The following is a 17,985-nucleotide window of genomic DNA, read 5'->3' on the forward strand; positions in this document are numbered from 1 at the left end:
TGATGTGGTTCTGTTGGCTTCATCGGGTGAGGGCCTCCAGCTCGCACTGGAGCGGTTCGCAGCCGAGTGTAACGCAGCGGGAATGAGGATCAGCACCTCCAAATCTGAGGCCATGGTTCTCAGCCGGAAAAGGGTGGAGTGCCCACTCCGGGTCGGGGATGAGTTCCTGCCCCAAGTGGAGGAGTTCAAGTATCTCGGGGTCTTGTTCGCGAGTGATGGGAGAAGGGAGCTGGAGATCGACAGACGGATTGGGGCTGCGGCTGCAGTAATGCGGACGCTGCACCGGTCAGTCGTGGTGAAGAGGGAGCTGAGTGTAAAAGCGAAGCTCTCAATTTACCGGTCGATCTACGTCCCTACCCTCACCTATGGCCACGAGCTGTGGGTAGTGACCGAAAGAACGAGATCGCGGATACAAGCGGCGGAAATGAGCTTCCTCCGAAGGGTGGCTGGCCTCTCCCTTAGAGATAGGGTGAGAAGTTCGGCCATCCGGGAGGGGCTTAGAGTAGAGCAGCTGCTGCTCCACATCGAAAGGAGCCAGCTGAGGTGGTTCGGGCATCTGGTAAGGATGCCCCCTGGGCGCCTCCTGGGCGAGGTGTTCCAGGCATGTCCCACCGGGAGGAGGCCCCGGGGCAGACCCAGGACACGCTGGAGAGATTATATCTCTCGGCTGGCCTGGGAACGCCTTGGTATTCCCCCGGACAAGCTGGAGGAGGTGGCCGGGGAGAGGGAGGTCTGGACCTCTTTGCTTAGGCTGCTACCCCCGCGACCCGACCTCGGATAAGCGGATGAAGATGGATGGATGGATGGATGGATGGATACTGTTTACATGAGACAATTTTATTTCTTATATGAATGTTATTGTCATAAACAGGATGTGACAAGTGATAATAATAACAACTGTACTGCATTAAAACATTCACAGCAGGTGGGATATCCCGTCTTTAAGTGATGAGTTGACAAACCCCGCTTCCTGTTTTTAACATGTTTTAATGCTTTGTATCTTGTTCCATTTATTCTGAACAAGCCCCTAAAAAGTTAGCAATCACTGTCGGCCTCTCTCAGTTTTTATCACCACTATTCAATTAAAGCTCAGTTTTTAAAACCTTACGATGTAACTAACTGACTACTGCCCAGCCCATGCAGCAATATATTAATGACTAACCTCATATTGTAGTTTGATTATCTCAGTTTTTCTCTGACTGAAGTTTGGTCCGTTTACAGCATCCTGCCATGTGATTACATTTGTCCCTAACCATCGGGAACCATCGCGTTAACTTTATCAAGTGGAAAAAAGTTAGCATTCATCCTCCAGCTTCACTCTGTTTATATTATGCTAACCACAGCTGTATAGTGAGCCACCACGTAGCACATCATTATATAACAGCTAGCCCAACTTCAGTAACCGTAAAAAACTGTTTCGTTTTCTGTCTTAATTTATGTCAGAAGTGATAGCAGAACTGTACATTTTAATTTTTCAGAAATCCCTCAATCAGAACATGGTATATTATTTAATCTTACAATTTTGGGAGAGACTTCTTGCGTACCACTAGAGGGAGCCCACGTACCACCAGTGGTACGCATACCATAGATTGAGAATTACTGGTTTAATACAACAGTTTTCAGCCACCCCTTGTTTCATTTTATTCAGTTTCCAAGGACCCATTTTCTCCTCTTTTTTTTAATTCCATGCTATTGCTTAAAGTCTTAACCAATAGCAAAGGTCAGGCTTTCCAAGAGTCTTTCAAAGTTCCAATTCAGAAATTAGCTGTTTTTTTCACTTATTTTCAGAGGAATCTTTTTTTGTTTGATAAGCCACTTAAACACTGACATATGGCTCATTCAAGAATAAAAAAGGCTTTGAACTCAAGGGCTGAACCAGTGTTGGGTCTACACATAACCAGAGGTGTGAAGCAACAAAGTACAAATACTTTGTTATTGCACTTAAGTAGAATTTTCAAGTATCTGTACATTACTTGAGTATTGATTTTACTAACAACTTTTTACTTTTATTCCCTACATTTTAAACAAATATCTGTACTTTGTTCTCTTAACATTTTCAAAACAGACTCGTTACTTTTAGTTTAACGCATTTGAGAGGAGTTGTTATTTTAAAACACTGCAAGCCTTCAAACTTCAAACTGATTTGAGTCTAAACAATAACATGTGAAAGGCAATTATGTTTGCATGTTAGTCACCAGGAGATGCGGCATAAAAAGAGATGAAAGATACAAAAGTCTGTGTGTGCCATAGTCCGGGGTTGAAGGGGGATGGTGTTTTTATTCATTTATTTTTTGGCACAACATCCCATAAACTGTAGCTGCAGTACCTCACCATAAGACAGGCGAGCATAAAGGCGGTAACATCTTTTAAGTGACAGAATCAGCAGTTCAACTCATACTGGAGTACTGTTAACACTAGCATCTGTACTTTTCCCACCTCTGCACATAACAGACAACATAGCAAAGAACCAATTTTAGGTTGCATTGCTAGATACTTAGTTACTAGTAACTAAAATAAATTACTTACTTACCAGTAGCCTGGTAAGTAAGTAATTTATTCAAATATCTTTGCTTTAAGATGATTCGTTTTAAAAGGCATAAAATTGTAACTTGGCAAATTTGTTAACTGTATCTTAAAAACAAACAAAAAAACAACAGCAGATGAACAGTATCTGAGATTATTTTTCTTACAAAATGAGAAAAAAGAAGAAAAAAAACATTGCAAAAACTTGGTACAGGACCTGAGTAATGCATCTGGACTTTCAGCCTCATCCGAAATGTTCTCAGTGGAAGGGTTTGTGTCAAGAAGTCATTCTTGTGGAGGGGAAACTCAAAAAAAAAAGGCTGAGGTCTAACGAACTGCACAAGAACTGGGCACCAAAGCATCTGATTGGCAACAGCCAACAAAAGGCAGCCAATATCCAAAGAATCCGAAGAAGAGCTTTATATGTCCTTCAACAAGCCTAGCCTCATGAAGGCTGGTTAAAGAAACTGCTTGCCTTAAAGAGTTGATGCTGTGTTGAATAATAAAGGTGGATATATCAAATATTGATTTTCAAGCTCACTGGTGTTGCAAAACCTCTGTTTTGCCATTATTTCTGTATTTTCATGTATGTTTCAAGACATTTCAATTAATCACTGCTCTGATTTCCAATTTTCGTAGCAAAATCGATGCTAAATAAATATAATAATCTTCTTATTCATACGCATATCACAATCACATGTAAATTTTATGAAGTCATTCGGATACTGTGTTAAGTTTACAATACCACCGGGAGGGGATACAAGGTGAGAGGAATTTAAGAAGATGACATCATAACTTCTGCAGCATGAACCTCGCGCTTAACCTCGTCTCAAGATACTACGTATCTTATAACAACGTGAGAGGAAGTCACATTTCAGTCTAAAAGCACAGAAAGGAACGTTTGAAGCGTCATGCAAAAGAGTTCGTGCATCATATTAAACCTATATACAAAGAAAACGCCTTAGAATAAAAATTTTACTTTCAGGTTTAGAGAACTAGCTTTTACAATGAATGGGTTTTGTAGCAACATGTAAATTTTTTACTTTGAAACTGTTGTCCGGTATTATTCCGTCTCGCTTGAAAGTCGTAGTGGAAGTCGCTACTCGCATACTGGCTGTACCAAGTTTTTGCTCGCTGGTGCCAACGCCCGGCGAAACAGACTGCTTACGTTAGCTAGCAGTGACACAAGAGGGACACGGGTACGTAGCTAAAACATGTAACTGGCATATTGGGAAGTTGTGCAGTCGTCCGATTTTGTTTGTGAACTACGCTTTTCTATATTGACCTCATAGAAACTAATGGAGCGTTTGTTTACACCCTTACGTTATCCGGCTGCTAAACTAGCTAACAAGTTAGCATTGCGTTAGCAGAGTTTGCTAAATGATGCGCAAACATGATTCAGTTGCCAGTAATTATTTAAGTAGTTATCGCCACATTTTGTGACTAATCTAAAAAATGTTTACATACACTAAACGTGGGAAGGTAATTTAAATGAGTAAGCAAGTCATTAGCTAACGTTAGCCTTCAGACAATGTTGTTGATAGCTGGGTGTGACTCTTAGCTGTTTAATTCTAGAAAACTCCGCTGTTCTACTTGGGTTCCATCGTCTCATTAAGAAGTTATTCGCAGTGGATACGACAGAACATTTTAATAGCTTAATATTGTCTCTAGGTGTCTAAAATATTGAATATTGGCCTAACCTTCGTCAGTTGTCACCTCCTCCTTGCAGGTAACGTGATAAACGTGATTGCCAGCAGCTTCAGAAAGCACAGAGATGCAGACTATCAAGTGTGTGGTGGTGGGTGATGGAGCAGTGGGAAAAACCTGTCTGTTGATTTCATACACCACCAATAAATTCCCCTCAGAATATGTACCAACAGTAAGTTTTCACAAACAAAAAATAAATGTTTTCACTTCAATGTGCATCGTGGTTCAAAATATTCTGACATGTAACTTATTCTATCGCAGGTGTTTGACAACTATGCAGTAACTGTAATGATTGGGGGTGAACCATACACCCTTGGCTTATTTGACACTGCAGGTACAATTCATTTTAGTTCCACTTTTAGTTAAATGTGTTAGTTTTATTTAGTCTGTCTCTTGGTAAATTATTTATGTGTATGTGTGTGGTCTCTCCTTAGGTCAGGAGGATTATGACCGGTTACGACCTCTAAGCTACCCGCAGACTGATGTCTTCTTAGTGTGTTTCTCAGTTGTTTCACCTTCCTCGTTTGAGAATGTGAAAGAAAAGGTATATGATTTTATTCTAAATACAGAATTTTTTTGGTTATTGAAACCCCGTAACCTGAGAAATTCCAAAATGGTCAAAATAGTAAAGAACGTGAAATACTGATAATGAAGACAAAGACAACAAGCAGATCATGTTACCACAGATAATGGTCCTAATAAAAGAGGTTGGGGGGATTTTTTTTTTGTTTGTTTGTTTCAAGAACCAGACAACTCTTGCTGCTCCCTCCCATTTCTTTCTTTCTCTCTTTCTTTCTTTTCTCAGTTGCTGGATAATTTATACTTTGATCACTTTGGAACAGGTTTTGTGGGGAGAAATGCCAAGTCACTGATATGGATTCACCAACATCCCACTAGACCAATACCTCTAACCCTCATGTAGTGGCCTCCCACTATAGGATGTGAGGGCCGCCCAAAACAACTTTAACTGGTCTAGATAAGTAGAATTGTAAACAATATGCAATAACTTTAGAGATAAAAGAAAGATTTATTGCACACAGAGCAGAAACACTGCTTGACCCTGGCCATTATTGACCCTTTCTGTGCCACCATGGCTACTTCTAATGAGGATCATCCTGAGCCATCCGTGGTGTCCAAGGTTATGACGAGCATAGTTTAGCAATAGTAGTGATGGTTCTAGTTTTATTATTGTAGCTTTTCCCCCCCTATCGCTCTATCCTGTAAAAATATCAATTTGGACTGAATAGAGCCTCACATTTCCACATAACCTCACAACACGTTCATACACATGCAGCTCAGTCACACGCACTAATTTTAATGAAATGTGAAATATGCAAATATATACCTAATGTATGCATGTTTTGTTTGTTTGTTTTTTCTCTCTGTGTGTTCCACATGTTCTCTTTCGGGGGTTTTTTTTCTGTCAGTGAACTAGGTTACAATGTTGTGCTGTGATTTCAAGACTGTATTTTATTTATTTTTTTTATCTTTTACAATCTGTTGTAGTATGTAATTCAGCCATACATGTTATGTGAAAATTAAGATAACATGGTTTGGTTAACACATTCTCTACTGAAGACACAAAACCCGGCCTTAGGGGGTCTAAAACTACTGTACTCTTACCGCTGGTTCTAAGCCTGGATAAATGGGACTTTAACAGCAGGTGTAAAATCTATGCTAAGTCAATGGACCAAATTAAAATGTGACGACCCCTTGTAAAAATAATGGAGAAATTGAAAGTGCCTATTTTAATTTTAGGAATTGTAGAAATATCTGGTTAGTTTGTGGGTTTCTTTTTCTCTGTGGTCCTCCAATAATAGAAAAGTTTATGAAAATGCAGTGCATTTTCTGGCAGTCATGTAAAATAATCTGTAGATCCCTGTTTTTGATGAGTTTGTTTTGTTTTTTCCCCACCAGTGGGTTCCTGAGATAACTCACCACTGTCCCAAGACCCCTTTCCTGTTGGTAGGCACTCAGATTGACTTGCGTGATGACCCGTCTACAGTGGAGAAGTTAGCCAAGAACAAACAAAAGCCAATCACTCCTGAGACAGCAGAAAAGCTGGCTCGTGACCTTAAGGCAGTCAAATATGTTGAGTGCTCTGCTCTAACACAGGTAAGATCTCTCATTACACAATACACTAAAAACTGCTGTAACAAGCATGTTTCTGAATGCAATCTCTTAACATGGGTAGAAGTGCTTATGTTTTGCTAACACCACTTACCTAAAAACTCCCATCTAACACTGTGTACCTGTCTTTCTTCCTCCTTTTCCTCTTGCTGTAGCGGGGATTGAAGAACGTATTTGATGAGGCTATCCTAGCTGCTTTAGAGCCCCCCGAAACTCAGAGAAAGAGAAAATGCTGCTTGTTCTGATGTCTTCTTGAATCTTGCTTTGCCTCTCGATCGTATGCTGCTCATTCATTGTAAACAAATGTCTGTTACTAAAATAAGCCCCATGCTCTTTCAAACTTTAAACCTCTGTACCCATTAACCTTTTTCCTTTGTTTCATGTGTGCTTTCTTTTCAACTAATCTCAATAATTGTCCATGCTGCCTATTGACGATGGTGCCAATCTTTAGTTCTTCACCTTGCGGACGAGTCTGTGTAACCTGACATGTCTTTGAGGGGTGGTGGGTTGTTTTTGTTTTTGTTGGGGTTTTTTGTTGTTGTTGTTTTTTTTTTGTTGTTGTTGTTGTTGTTTTTTTGTTAAGCAAACATTCCCTTACATTAGCATTGAGCTCATCCGTTGTACCCTATTTAAGCATCAGTGCTACTGTCTTTGACAGTAATATCTTTTTTTTTTTTCTACTGCAGCATCAAAATTTTCACAGGCTTTTGTCTTTAAGACAACTTGATCACGAGGGGAGACTTGTATAATGTTATTTCAATAAATGAAAATTTTGATTGCCATGCTCCATTTTTACTCAGCTTTCTTTTGCGCTCGCATATTTCCAGAAAATGGCTCTGTTTTGAATATTAATGTTTTGTTTCCACAGAAAGGATTAAAGAATGTGTTTGATGAGGCAATACTGGCTGCCCTGGAGCCACCTGAACCTAAGAAAAGACGTAAATGTGTTCTGCTCTAAGTTTCGCAGCAGTCTTCACACCAGTTTCCAAATCTAGGTTAACAGTACTGAAGAGGTTTTCTGCACAAGCACATTCCACTATAAGTTGAGATATTTTTAAATATTAGCCTTCTCACATACTTAACCTTAAAACATACTTTGTGTAAGACTGATACACTTTGTCATAATTTGATGCCATTGAAATTTTGTACACAATGTGAACACTGAATGCTGACACTTAAGAAAATTCTAAGGAACACTTGGAAGTAATGTTTTGGTTTGGCCACGTTATCTTTGCAGAGGTTTCCTTGCAAAAGAAGTGATTATGCAAAGATATTTTTATAGAGCTTTAATAAATTCCCTTAAAGTTATAAATTTGCATTGATTTACTACTTAGGTGTCTGTAGTTGCAACATACTGTAAATCCTGCTGTCATAAAATGCTTGTTTAGGGAAAGCTCCACTTAATCTTCTCAACATAGTCTTAAGGTAAATGTAAGAAACCTAAAGAAATATGGAACTTCTGGGTATGTTTTTATCGTCGGTCTGATAAAAGTGGAAAATCTATTTCACTGTTACTATGAGTTTGAGTACAACTATATCCAAGTCATTTGCTTTTTCTGACAAGCATCAAGGAGACGATGTATGTCCTCAGTGATCATCAACAGATGGTAAAGTTAAACTTTGTGGAAGTGTAACTACTCCTAATGTTTGGCCAGTGACCTATATTGTAAACTGCAGCACCATTAACAGGTTGAGATCCTGTAGAAGTTATTAAATTACTTAACTGATAATTATTGCCTTTGACTATCCCTTCCTAGATTGTGGGCTTGAATTTAATTTGTAAATATAGTGAAAGTAACTCGTAACTTATTGACTGAAAATTTGTATGTCACTAATGAAAGACTGAAAGAACCTTAGCTGAAATCACATTAACCAGAATATATTTCTCTCTTATTTTTTATTCAATTTCACAAAGTTGGGACTGTATTTTTGTTTGTAATAAAGGTTCACAATAAAGCAGTATTATGATTATTAAATCCTACTTTCAATATTTCATTTTGTCATGTTATTAGATGGTTCAAACTTGAGAACCTGCCTATAGTTACACATACATACGTTTGAACTACCAAAGACATCAAAACTGATTATTCAGTCATTTTTTGTTACAAATGTTTATTATCAATAAGGAACAACAGGTCAATGCAAACATAGTTCTATCGTTGGTGAGCCAAATAACACTTCTAAAGTATTACAATAGAATTCAGATAAACCCAGGATAATCTCATTATTGAGGCATTATTGCCTCAAATAATGAGATCAGCCACTGACGCCTTCATGCAACTACAAATATGTTCTCACCCAAGTTTTAAAGTATATGAAGGAAAGGTCAGACACAACGTTCAAAAAGCCTGAGAGCAAAGCTGTATTTTTTTTTTTCAGGAATTGCAATAGCTCTTTGGTATTTAACCAACCTCAGCACAAAAATATGGTGATGTTAGAGATCCCCCATTGTGGAGTTTGTAGTCACTGTGGCTAAATTACATGAAGAATGTTTCAAATGTTTTCTACAAGCCTGTTTAGATTTATGCATGTGCACTGGTGGGGGAATAAAAGACATGGTACAAAGTAACTGTAAAGCACAACAATACACTTTCATGAATACAGTATATGGTTTAATGTGTTAACATTTAAGCTCACATTATCATTTCCAGTTCTCACACTACAAAATGGAAAGAACAAAAGGCAGGTATCTTTAAGGCAAATGCATAGGTTTGGTTTAGGGCTGTAGCAATAATGTAAACAAAGTCACACTGCCAGACAAGTAAGTCAAGGTACACATGAACCCTTTCACACATGAATTATGACAACCTCAATCATCATTTTTTCACAAGTATTTTTATTCATCTTTAGGCATGAAAAGATGAATAAAATACTTAAGAAAAAAATCCTGATTGAGGTTGTCATAATTCATGTGTGAAATAACAATAATTACAACGAAACATGTCATACAGGTATAGCAACATTAAACAGCCAGTGGGTGGCAGGGTATGGAGTGACACATCAGTGTCCAATGTAGTGGTTTATGTGCAAGTATAGAAACAACACTGACACAAATACAAGAAAACAGCCTTTGAATAGCTGCAGCGACCACTATACGTGAAAGGGTTAAATCACTGGATACTCAGTCATCTCATATCTGTAACGGAATACAAACATATCGTATAGAAATCATATTTGCACATTATTTGACAGAAACCTCATATAGCCAAAAGGACAGGTTTTGTCCCCAATAACTGTGTAGACAGTCTAAAGCAAACCAATCACTCGGTGGAAGTAACTGGCTCCTGGTTCAGTAAAACTCAGGTGCTTGTGTCTGAATTAGTAGATGTTTTTATAAATGCCTGAAAATTTCAGGTGTCCCATTACATCTGGCATAAAGGTAATACAGCATTTCCATAAAGAAACAACAAGAAATCACAACGGAAAAACAACAAGAAAATACAGTGGTGGTAGTTTAATGGTCTGGGGCTGTTTAGCTGCCTCAGGACCTGGAAGGCTTTGTGTGGTAAATGGAACAATGAATTTACCAAAACATCTATTTCCCAAAACATCCCGAAACAGAATCTCCTGCCATCCATTCATGACCTCAACCTAAAGCACACTTGGGTTCTGCAGCAGGACAACGATCCAAAATACACCAGCAAGTTCACCTCAGAATGGCTTAAAACAACAACAAAATGAACACTTTGGAGGGGCCTAGTAAAAGTATTGATTTCAATCCGATTGTGGCATAACCTTAAAAAGGTGGTTCATGCTCAATCAGGAAGGGGCAAACACTTTCTCAAACCAGGGTATACAGGTAATAGCTTTTCAGATCTACATTAAGTCATGCTTCTCATTGCACCATAACGTCTCAGGATGATATACACACACATATACAAAACTTCCTATTCCAAACCTTGTGCACATATATTAGTCATAGCTCCAGAAACATGAATGGATGATAAGTAAGATGTAAGAAGATAATGCGCAATTGTAGGCAAACTGTCAAAATATGATGCTAACTGTCAATATAAAACAGTCAAAAAACGGTTTTATCCATTTTGTTGGTTTAAGATGCAAAAACATCTAAATTAAAAGCAGGTTAAATAAGTTAAACATGATTAGTATAATTTCAGAGAAAGTTAGTAAGCACATGTTAAATGAATCCCACCGACTACATTTGTAGTCTATGTGTCCAGTGTTGGAAATAACTCAGAGCTGCCAGTAATGTGAATTCCAAAATGTCCTTTCCACCACCTTAAATCCCTCCCTCTACGTGTAAATCGAATGTATCCTACTCCTGGTCCATATTTATGAAACACGTGGGTAATCTGAAAAACAAATAATCAGTCAGACAAAAGTTGTCCTTGGGTTTTCATGCAAGCGTTTTGTTGTCATACCTGTTTCCATTCTTCACGTCCTGTGCCACAGTAAATAGTCTCAAGTGAAAAGATCTCAATAAGCTGCTTCTTTTGATCTAGCAACTCTACCCGGATATCATAACTGCCGCCACAGTCGAAACGTGAAAGAATCCTAAATCAATAACACAATCCAATGAAAAAAAATCATTGGATTGGATACACAAACATGTATCAATAATCATTTCATCTTAGACTGAACTTTATGAGTACAAACTGTGCCTGGTGAGCCATATGTTTAATATTTAAACCTCAAAAACCTCTAATGACACAAAAACTGATAATTACATAGTACTTAGGTTGAGAAATAGATTTTTTTTGTAATTTTTTTTTTTTTACATTAGTGTTATTTTCATGTGCTTTTCATTTTTATCCAATGACATTTCCCATTTTATATGGAACATGGCCTTACTTGTGAACAGTTACACTCACTGGCCACTCAGAAATGCCTCAATTTTTCATGGCATAAATTCAACAAGGGACTGGAAACATTCCTCGCGGACTGTATTCAAATGTTCTCCACAGTCAATCATTTTGCTTACATCTACTTTTCTTTAATACGATTAGTTATTAATAAGCAGTCTGTTAAAGACCCCATGTTTATTCTCACCAATCAGATATTTTGATATCTGGTTGGGCATGATCCATAACAGATGGACTGTAACCTTCCTTCTCCAAGTCAATCAGCTGTGACTTTATGCACATTCTGTGAGGGAAAAAATGGTTTTCATGCTACATAATGTACACACACACATTAATAAAGCAGGACACTTGGTCTCTATATGGTGTCAAGACCAGGAAATAAAAAATATAAGAACAAAGTAACCGTAAAGCACAACAATACACTTTAATTTTTGTTTTCAAATTTCACATAGTGCTATATAGTATATGGCTTTCAAGTTTCCCTCTTAAGCATGTGTTAACATTTAAGCTTACATAATTATATCCAGTTCTCACATACTACAAAATGGAAAGTAAAGGCAAGTATGTGTAAGGCAAATATGGATTAAGTCACATGCTGGCTTCCGGACAAACAAGTCAAGGTGCACAATAAATCACTGAATACTCATTCATCCTACATCAACAACAGAATGCAAATATAAATCATACTTGCATATTATTTGTTCAATGAAACTGGAGGGGTTCTTATGTCTGAAGCAGTAGCTGTTCTCACAAATACCCGAAATTTTCCAGATAAAATAAAAAAAAATTACAGGAGAACACAAAATGTTTAATTTAATCAAATTATACAAATGCATCTTACAAATCATTACACAAAGTAAAATTTTCCAAACATTTTTTGTTTTAATGTTGATAAATATTGGCTCATGAAAAGTTGAGAGGAACCAAACCTGAAAAGTAGAGAGGAAGTGGAAGAGAATGGATGGATGGGCTCATGAAAATCTGAAATCCAGCTACAAGGTAGTGATCATTTTATTTTGAATTTGGGTAAACTTTTAGATGTATTTGTACATGAAATAGTACTTAGCCTGTCAAATTAAACAATACTCTGTAATCTTCAGTATTGACATCACAATGACAATCACAGAAAGCAAGTTTAAGGTGTTATTTAAGGTGTTCTGTGTGAAACATTAAAGAAAATAGCTTTTCACTGGAAAACGTGTGCACATACAGAGATTATAGCTCTGGAAACATGAATAGATGGTCAGTGAGATGTAAGAAGATAATGTGCAATTGCAGGCAAATGCAGGATGGAAGAACTGGACAAATTCCAACAAGCTACGTGTTCACTGCTGGACATATTTCAACGCTGCTGTCTGTGACACGTATTCCATACCATCCAGCCCAGAACTGTGTGTCCTTGCCACCATGCCTAAAATGAATGTATCTCACTCCTGGTCCATAGTCCCGGAATACATGGATCCTCTGAAAAATAAATATCAGTAAACCAAATATGCTGGTGGGTTCTGCACTGTTACTAAACTTTATTAAATTTCACTTTGTACATACCCGATTCCACTCCTGATCATTCCACTGATCAAAGAAAACAGTATCAGGAGCATAGGACTGGATAACCTTCTGCTTTGCATCCAGCAACTGCACAAGGATTGAATATTCACATCCACAATCCCATCGTGGTGCATACCTGTAACGAGGATGTATTTGTGCAAAGATTAGGGATCACCAATCATATCAAGCTACGTTTTTCTCTCTTATTATTCAAGCCTTAAAAGGGATATATTCCTATATGTCATCAGTAAGTTTTGTTTAGTTCCACGGTTTCAAAAACTAAAAAACCTTTTATTTTGGGCATGACCTAAAGGTTTTTGTTAAGTGCAAATTTTTTGCACAAAGTAGGGTTTTCAAACTTTATCTCAACACCATTTTCTATATCAACAGGAAAATTCTGACCCCATGCCACAACAACAGAACTATTTGCAAAGAAGTCATGTCCCAAAAAATGTAATTTAGCAAAGCAAGTTTAGAGATATTATTTGTTTTACAAACGATTTAGATAATTTCATTACAGATCGAGAAATATTTAAGAATGTATTAATAAACCAAAGGCCACAACAAACATGACAATACTTAACATCTAAATAATTTAATTATTGTATAGAAAACCTATATTGAAAATTTTAAAATGAACTTTTCTACTATTGCAAAAGTAGAAGTGCTTATTATCTTGTCCACATCTGCCTGCAGTCTCTCTCTCATTCAATGTTCACACAGCTCCGCTTCTGTCTGCAGTTCTTTACATCCTCAGTGCTGCTCTTCAAGCCCACACTTGTATGATTCGGCTGCTCTGCTCCAGGTTTCACTCTTTTTGCTCAGATTAGTTCTCCACACTCTGTGATCAGTTCAACTACAGTTTCCCCGCTCCTCTGCACAGACAGCAACCTGCCCGGTTCTCCATGTGTCCGTAATCCGCACTGTCACATCTCAATTTTCCATCCGCGACACATTCAGCCTGCAGTCATTTTTCATCTTTAATCTAACTACAGTCCGCTAGCAGCTAGGTTAATAATAACAGATGGCAAATATAGCTATCAGTTAATTGCTAATAGAGAAATGGTTAGTGTTAACGTATGCATTTATAATAACGGGAGCTTTACTAACCTCTCGAAATTCTTGAAAAGTTTTGTTCAGTGTTATGAGGATTTACTATTTCATCTATCAGCGAGAGGAGGAGCTATGTGCCTGACTGTCTGCATTGGTCCTGTTTAAAGTTGTGTGTCAGCTAGAGAAGGCCCAGATGGCTCTGTTGGTATCAATGCTGTTGCAAATGAATATTTTTTGTATTGATTAATATCAAAGTATGATTTTAACAACCCTAATGTACATTTTAAATGCTTTTAAAAAGTGTAATTAAATGCTTTTTGCAACTAACTAAGGAACTAACTAACAAACTGTTAGTATGTCATGTGTATTCATCTCACCAATCAGATATTTTGATGTGTGGTTGGAGGTTATCCATAAAGGCTGTGCTGTAGCCTTCCTTCTCCAAATCAATTAGCTGCTCCTTTGTGCACATTCTGCAAAAACAGACATGATTTTAAAACAGTTTAACATTTAATACTAGTACAGTGGTCCCTCGCTATATCGCAGTTCACTTTTCGCAGCCTCGCTGTTTCGCAGAGTTTTTTTGGTGCAATTTTACATGTTTTTTTTCTTTTTATCCTTCTTCTTTTCTTTTTTTTTTTACTGGCTGTAGACCATTTTCAATCAATCAATCAATCTCGTGGCGTGTCTCCTATACAGTACAGAATGCGTTCAGCTTGTCAAATTTACATAAATCTTTGCTAGCAGAAGACAACAAACACAAAACACAACAGTGTCGACGTCAAAGGATTATAAAACGCATTAATTGAAACCAAACAGTCAGATAAGTCAAACTTTACTCAACTCATTCTTCTTGCTTCCTCTACTTCCGTACCATTGATTCATTAATGTTGCATTCTCTCGCAGCTGCTCTATTCTCATGTTCTGGCCCTGAAAACAGGGTTTTGGTTTTATTCTACAATACTGGACTTATTTTTCTACGAAGGTTTGAACTTTGAGAGTGTTTAAACGAGAGAGAAACGTGTGAAAATGTTGATGCCTCTCTGAGAAAAGTGTATAAAGTGTGTAGTGAGGTGTTTTACAGCCTTAAAACATCTATAACAATTGTAAAATATACAGTTCACTACTTTGTAGATTTCACCCATCGCAGATTATCTTTAGAGCGTATAAACTGCGATAAACGAGGGAACACTGTACATCATTTGAACTAAGCATATAAAAATAATGGTCATTTATTTTTTGGAGGACCACTGGTAAATACTCACCCATAAGAGGTCACAAAGTTTTTCTTGACTACTTCATTTGGATGTGGCACCATAACGTCCTCTAGGTTCCACCCATCACCACCATTCTTTATTGTCCAACCTGCCATGTTTTCTAGGAAAGAAAGAAACACAGAAAAAGTTTGCATCTTATTTTAAACAAAAAAGGTTTTTCAAATCAGTTGTTGAGCTTCAAGGATTCTGACCTTCTCCTCTTGTATTCTTGAGGAGATTTCTTCTTTTCTTGCATAAGAAGTAAAATAACCTCCAGTCTTCAGGTGTTTTGGAAGAATCACAGAGGTTGTATCCTTCTCTTCTACATCTTACTCTCCATAAAGATTCACTGTCAGCCACTTCTTTCCACTGTGAGCACACCAACCGACAAACATGAACCACCTGGTCGGCCGGAACACATAGGAAGATTTCCTCCAGGATCTCCAGAGGAACAGGGAAGAACTAAACAAAAACAAAAAAAAACAAAAAAAGCATTGATAAGGTGGAGCTTTGAAAAATTAGTTTAGTTTTCCATCACTGCACCTGGATCAATAGTCCCAGCTGTTTACATAATCTCACCATTTGAACTACATCAGCATTTTACAATATTATTGATGTCCACAGACAACACAAAAAAAAAGAAAAAGAACAAAACAAAAGCTTTTAAAAAATTAACTTTTCAAGCACTTCATTCATGAACTTTCATTCACAGGGTGGCTATAAAGCACATTTGGATTCCTTCTAAATGAGGTTCCTTTGTATTGCACTGAAATAGTAACTATTTAAACTGTTTTAATCACAAAACCTAGAAACCAAAGATGTGTATGTCTTGCAGACAAAACCCTGCCTCTGAATGTATTTTTCTTTCTACATAAGGATTGTTGCTAGACTGGAATTATAAAAAAAAAGAAAAAAAAAAAAAAAAGAAATGTTCTGTTGTGCTATGATTGTTTTCTTTTTCTTCTGATGACAGGCAGCTACTGATGACTTAAGCATCAGAAAAGGTTCCCCAGATGGTAAAAAATGTCAAGTTGGCCATGTTGCTTGTTTAAGTGACACAAATCTCCCTTTATTTGTTATGATGCAAGTTCAACCATCCAGCTAACAACATCCTAGTTAATTCTCTTCATCTGGATGTATTGTTTTTTTATTGGGAACAATCATTTCATCACTCATCCAAGTGACTTTTTCCATTCTCCAAATCTGAAGATGTTTCTGAGTCAGTCATTATGTGATGATGATTACATCAGTGTGATGCATAATCCTCTCTGCAAAAGTTTTACATTTGTGCCAATAGACGCAAAACCTTTGCACCTCTTTACCCACAAGATTCCAAAACCATTTTAGCTTAAAACCTGCGATTGTTCAGGGAATATAAAAGATAAAATAAAAGACATCAAAGGATCCCATCTGACTCACTGGATGGGCCAGTTTCACCAATATTTCATTATATTTTGCATTCTTTCTCCTTAATGCAGATTTATGGTTCAGCAGGAATTATAGAAAAGGAATTGCAAACCCATTTGAAACTCTGTAACCTGGCGTTCACGTCTCTAGGGGGCAACCCCAAAACCCTGTGATTGGTCTGTTGAGTACCCTTGTTTCCTTCTCCAATACTGCTGCGTCTTTACCTGACAATATAAAGCGCAATGAGGCAACTATTTGTTGTAAACTGACACTATATAAACCTGAACTGAACTTTATCACTTTGCTCTTTTCCGTTGCTGGCTGATGGACAACAAACAGCACATGCATAGACAAAGCTCATTCAGCAGTTACCTTGTGTTTAAAAGTCCAGTAAGGCACTCACCTCTTGAGCCGAGGACGAGGTTGCCTGCTGTGCTACAACGTAGCTTGTGCCAGACTTTGAACTCGCAGTACCATAGCTGTGACTTGCACCCATGACTTTCGTTTTCCTCTTCATGCCCTGCGACGAACCAAGGGCTGTAAAGTAGCCTGATGTTACTATACCCCCCTCGCTGTCTTCTCTAAAAACAAGTCTTTTCTAACGTCGTTGGTGCTGACCCACTTGTAGCCGACAACGCGGAAGTGCAGCTAGAGATAAGGTCCAACTGTTTTATAGATTAGAAGTCATAATGTTACAAGACTAAATTTAACCAACGACAAGTGACTCGTTTAATTTCTACAGTCAAAGTAATCACTTACGGGAATACATGGTTTGTACTCTCATGTTACGTTGCCCTTCCTGTCAGTTGCGGTGGTATTTACCTCGAGACATTCGAGTCGCCCTTCATAGGCGGGGTTATGCTCTAAAATGCTACAAAGGTAGTTCGTCCACAACAGTCACTCCCACTGTGATTGCACTCTCTAGCACGCAGTAACTGAAGAACACAGACTGATTATGTTAATACCGTAAAACACCGGGGATACTCCGGAAAACATACCTAGCTAACACTCTTCTAAGCCTTCTTGACGGAGACTTCCGCTATGGGTCATCCGGGGATTTTCCCCCTTTTTTAAATGAACAATTTCGAACAGCAAATAGACACTATTCATCAAATCGTTTCTATCAAATAATTTACGCAGCTTATTTCATATATACTGTAAGAAAGTTTTAAGGTATTTCTTTTTCCAGCTTTCAAACAACTTGGAATATTTTTTAAATATAATTTTTAATGCTAGAAAAGTAAATAATGAATGATAAAAAAATAATAACAATTAATAATAATTAAAATGTTGTATTATACAAGTATTGATGCATGCTCAAATATCCAGGTAAGGAAATTCCAGGATTTCACTTCACTGGGAGAGAAATCACTCATTCAAGTGACTTCTCTCCCACTGAAAAGCGCAACGTCCAGCTGAACAGATTCAACATTCTGGGTTATTATCCAACATTTCACATGTCTGCATTGCATAAAATCACGCAGAGATGAAATTTTCATTTTCATCTCTACGTCTATGGGTTTAGAGGATCAGTTACA

The 17,985-nt window shown here is 37.6% G+C and overlaps 2 protein-coding genes across 6 annotated transcripts; one reads left to right on the forward strand and one right to left on the reverse strand.

The window, feature by feature from the left end:
- Positions 1-3,417: 3,417 nt before the first annotated feature.
- Positions 3,418-8,336, forward strand: LOC101480754 (cell division control protein 42 homolog). Of its 2 annotated transcripts, none has more exons than XM_004546308.3 (6): positions 3,418-3,722; positions 4,253-4,402; positions 4,492-4,564; positions 4,665-4,774; positions 6,148-6,345; positions 7,229-8,336. In XM_004546308.3, exons 2-6 carry the CDS (start codon positions 4,298-4,300, stop codon positions 7,316-7,318), a joined length of 576 nt encoding a protein of 191 aa, XP_004546365.1. In that variant the 5' UTR covers positions 3,418-3,722; positions 4,253-4,297; the 3' UTR covers positions 7,319-8,336. The 2 variants fall into 2 exon arrangements, with proteins under 2 accessions (XP_004546365.1, XP_004546366.1); XM_004546309.4 differs by lacking the exon at positions 7,229-8,336 and adding an exon at positions 6,516-7,147 and having other exon boundaries at positions 3,419-3,722.
- A 3,252-nt stretch (positions 8,337-11,588) lies between these two features.
- On the reverse strand, positions 11,589-17,502 carry LOC101481233 (F-box only protein 6). 4 transcript variants are annotated; one of them, XM_076877994.1, is made up of 7 exons: positions 17,270-17,502; positions 16,851-16,967; positions 15,253-15,502; positions 15,050-15,161; positions 14,162-14,257; positions 12,732-12,867; positions 11,589-12,647 (listed from the first exon to the last, which is right to left on the reverse strand). In XM_076877994.1, the coding sequence occupies exons 2-7, from the start codon at positions 16,962-16,964 to the stop codon at positions 12,501-12,503; spliced, it is 855 nt and encodes a 284-aa protein (XP_076734109.1). In that variant the 5' UTR covers positions 16,965-16,967; positions 17,270-17,502; the 3' UTR covers positions 11,589-12,500. The 4 variants fall into 4 exon arrangements, with proteins under 4 accessions (XP_076734109.1, XP_076734107.1, XP_004546367.3 ...); XM_076877992.1 differs by having other exon boundaries at positions 17,207-17,502; XM_004546310.4 differs by having other exon boundaries at positions 16,851-17,112; positions 17,207-17,502.
- Positions 17,503-17,985: the final 483 nt, after the last annotated feature.

This window comes from Maylandia zebra, linkage group LG20 (genome assembly GCF_041146795.1).
Source record: "Maylandia zebra isolate NMK-2024a linkage group LG20, Mzebra_GT3a, whole genome shotgun sequence".
Taxonomy (NCBI): domain Eukaryota; kingdom Metazoa; phylum Chordata; class Actinopteri; order Cichliformes; family Cichlidae; genus Maylandia; species Maylandia zebra.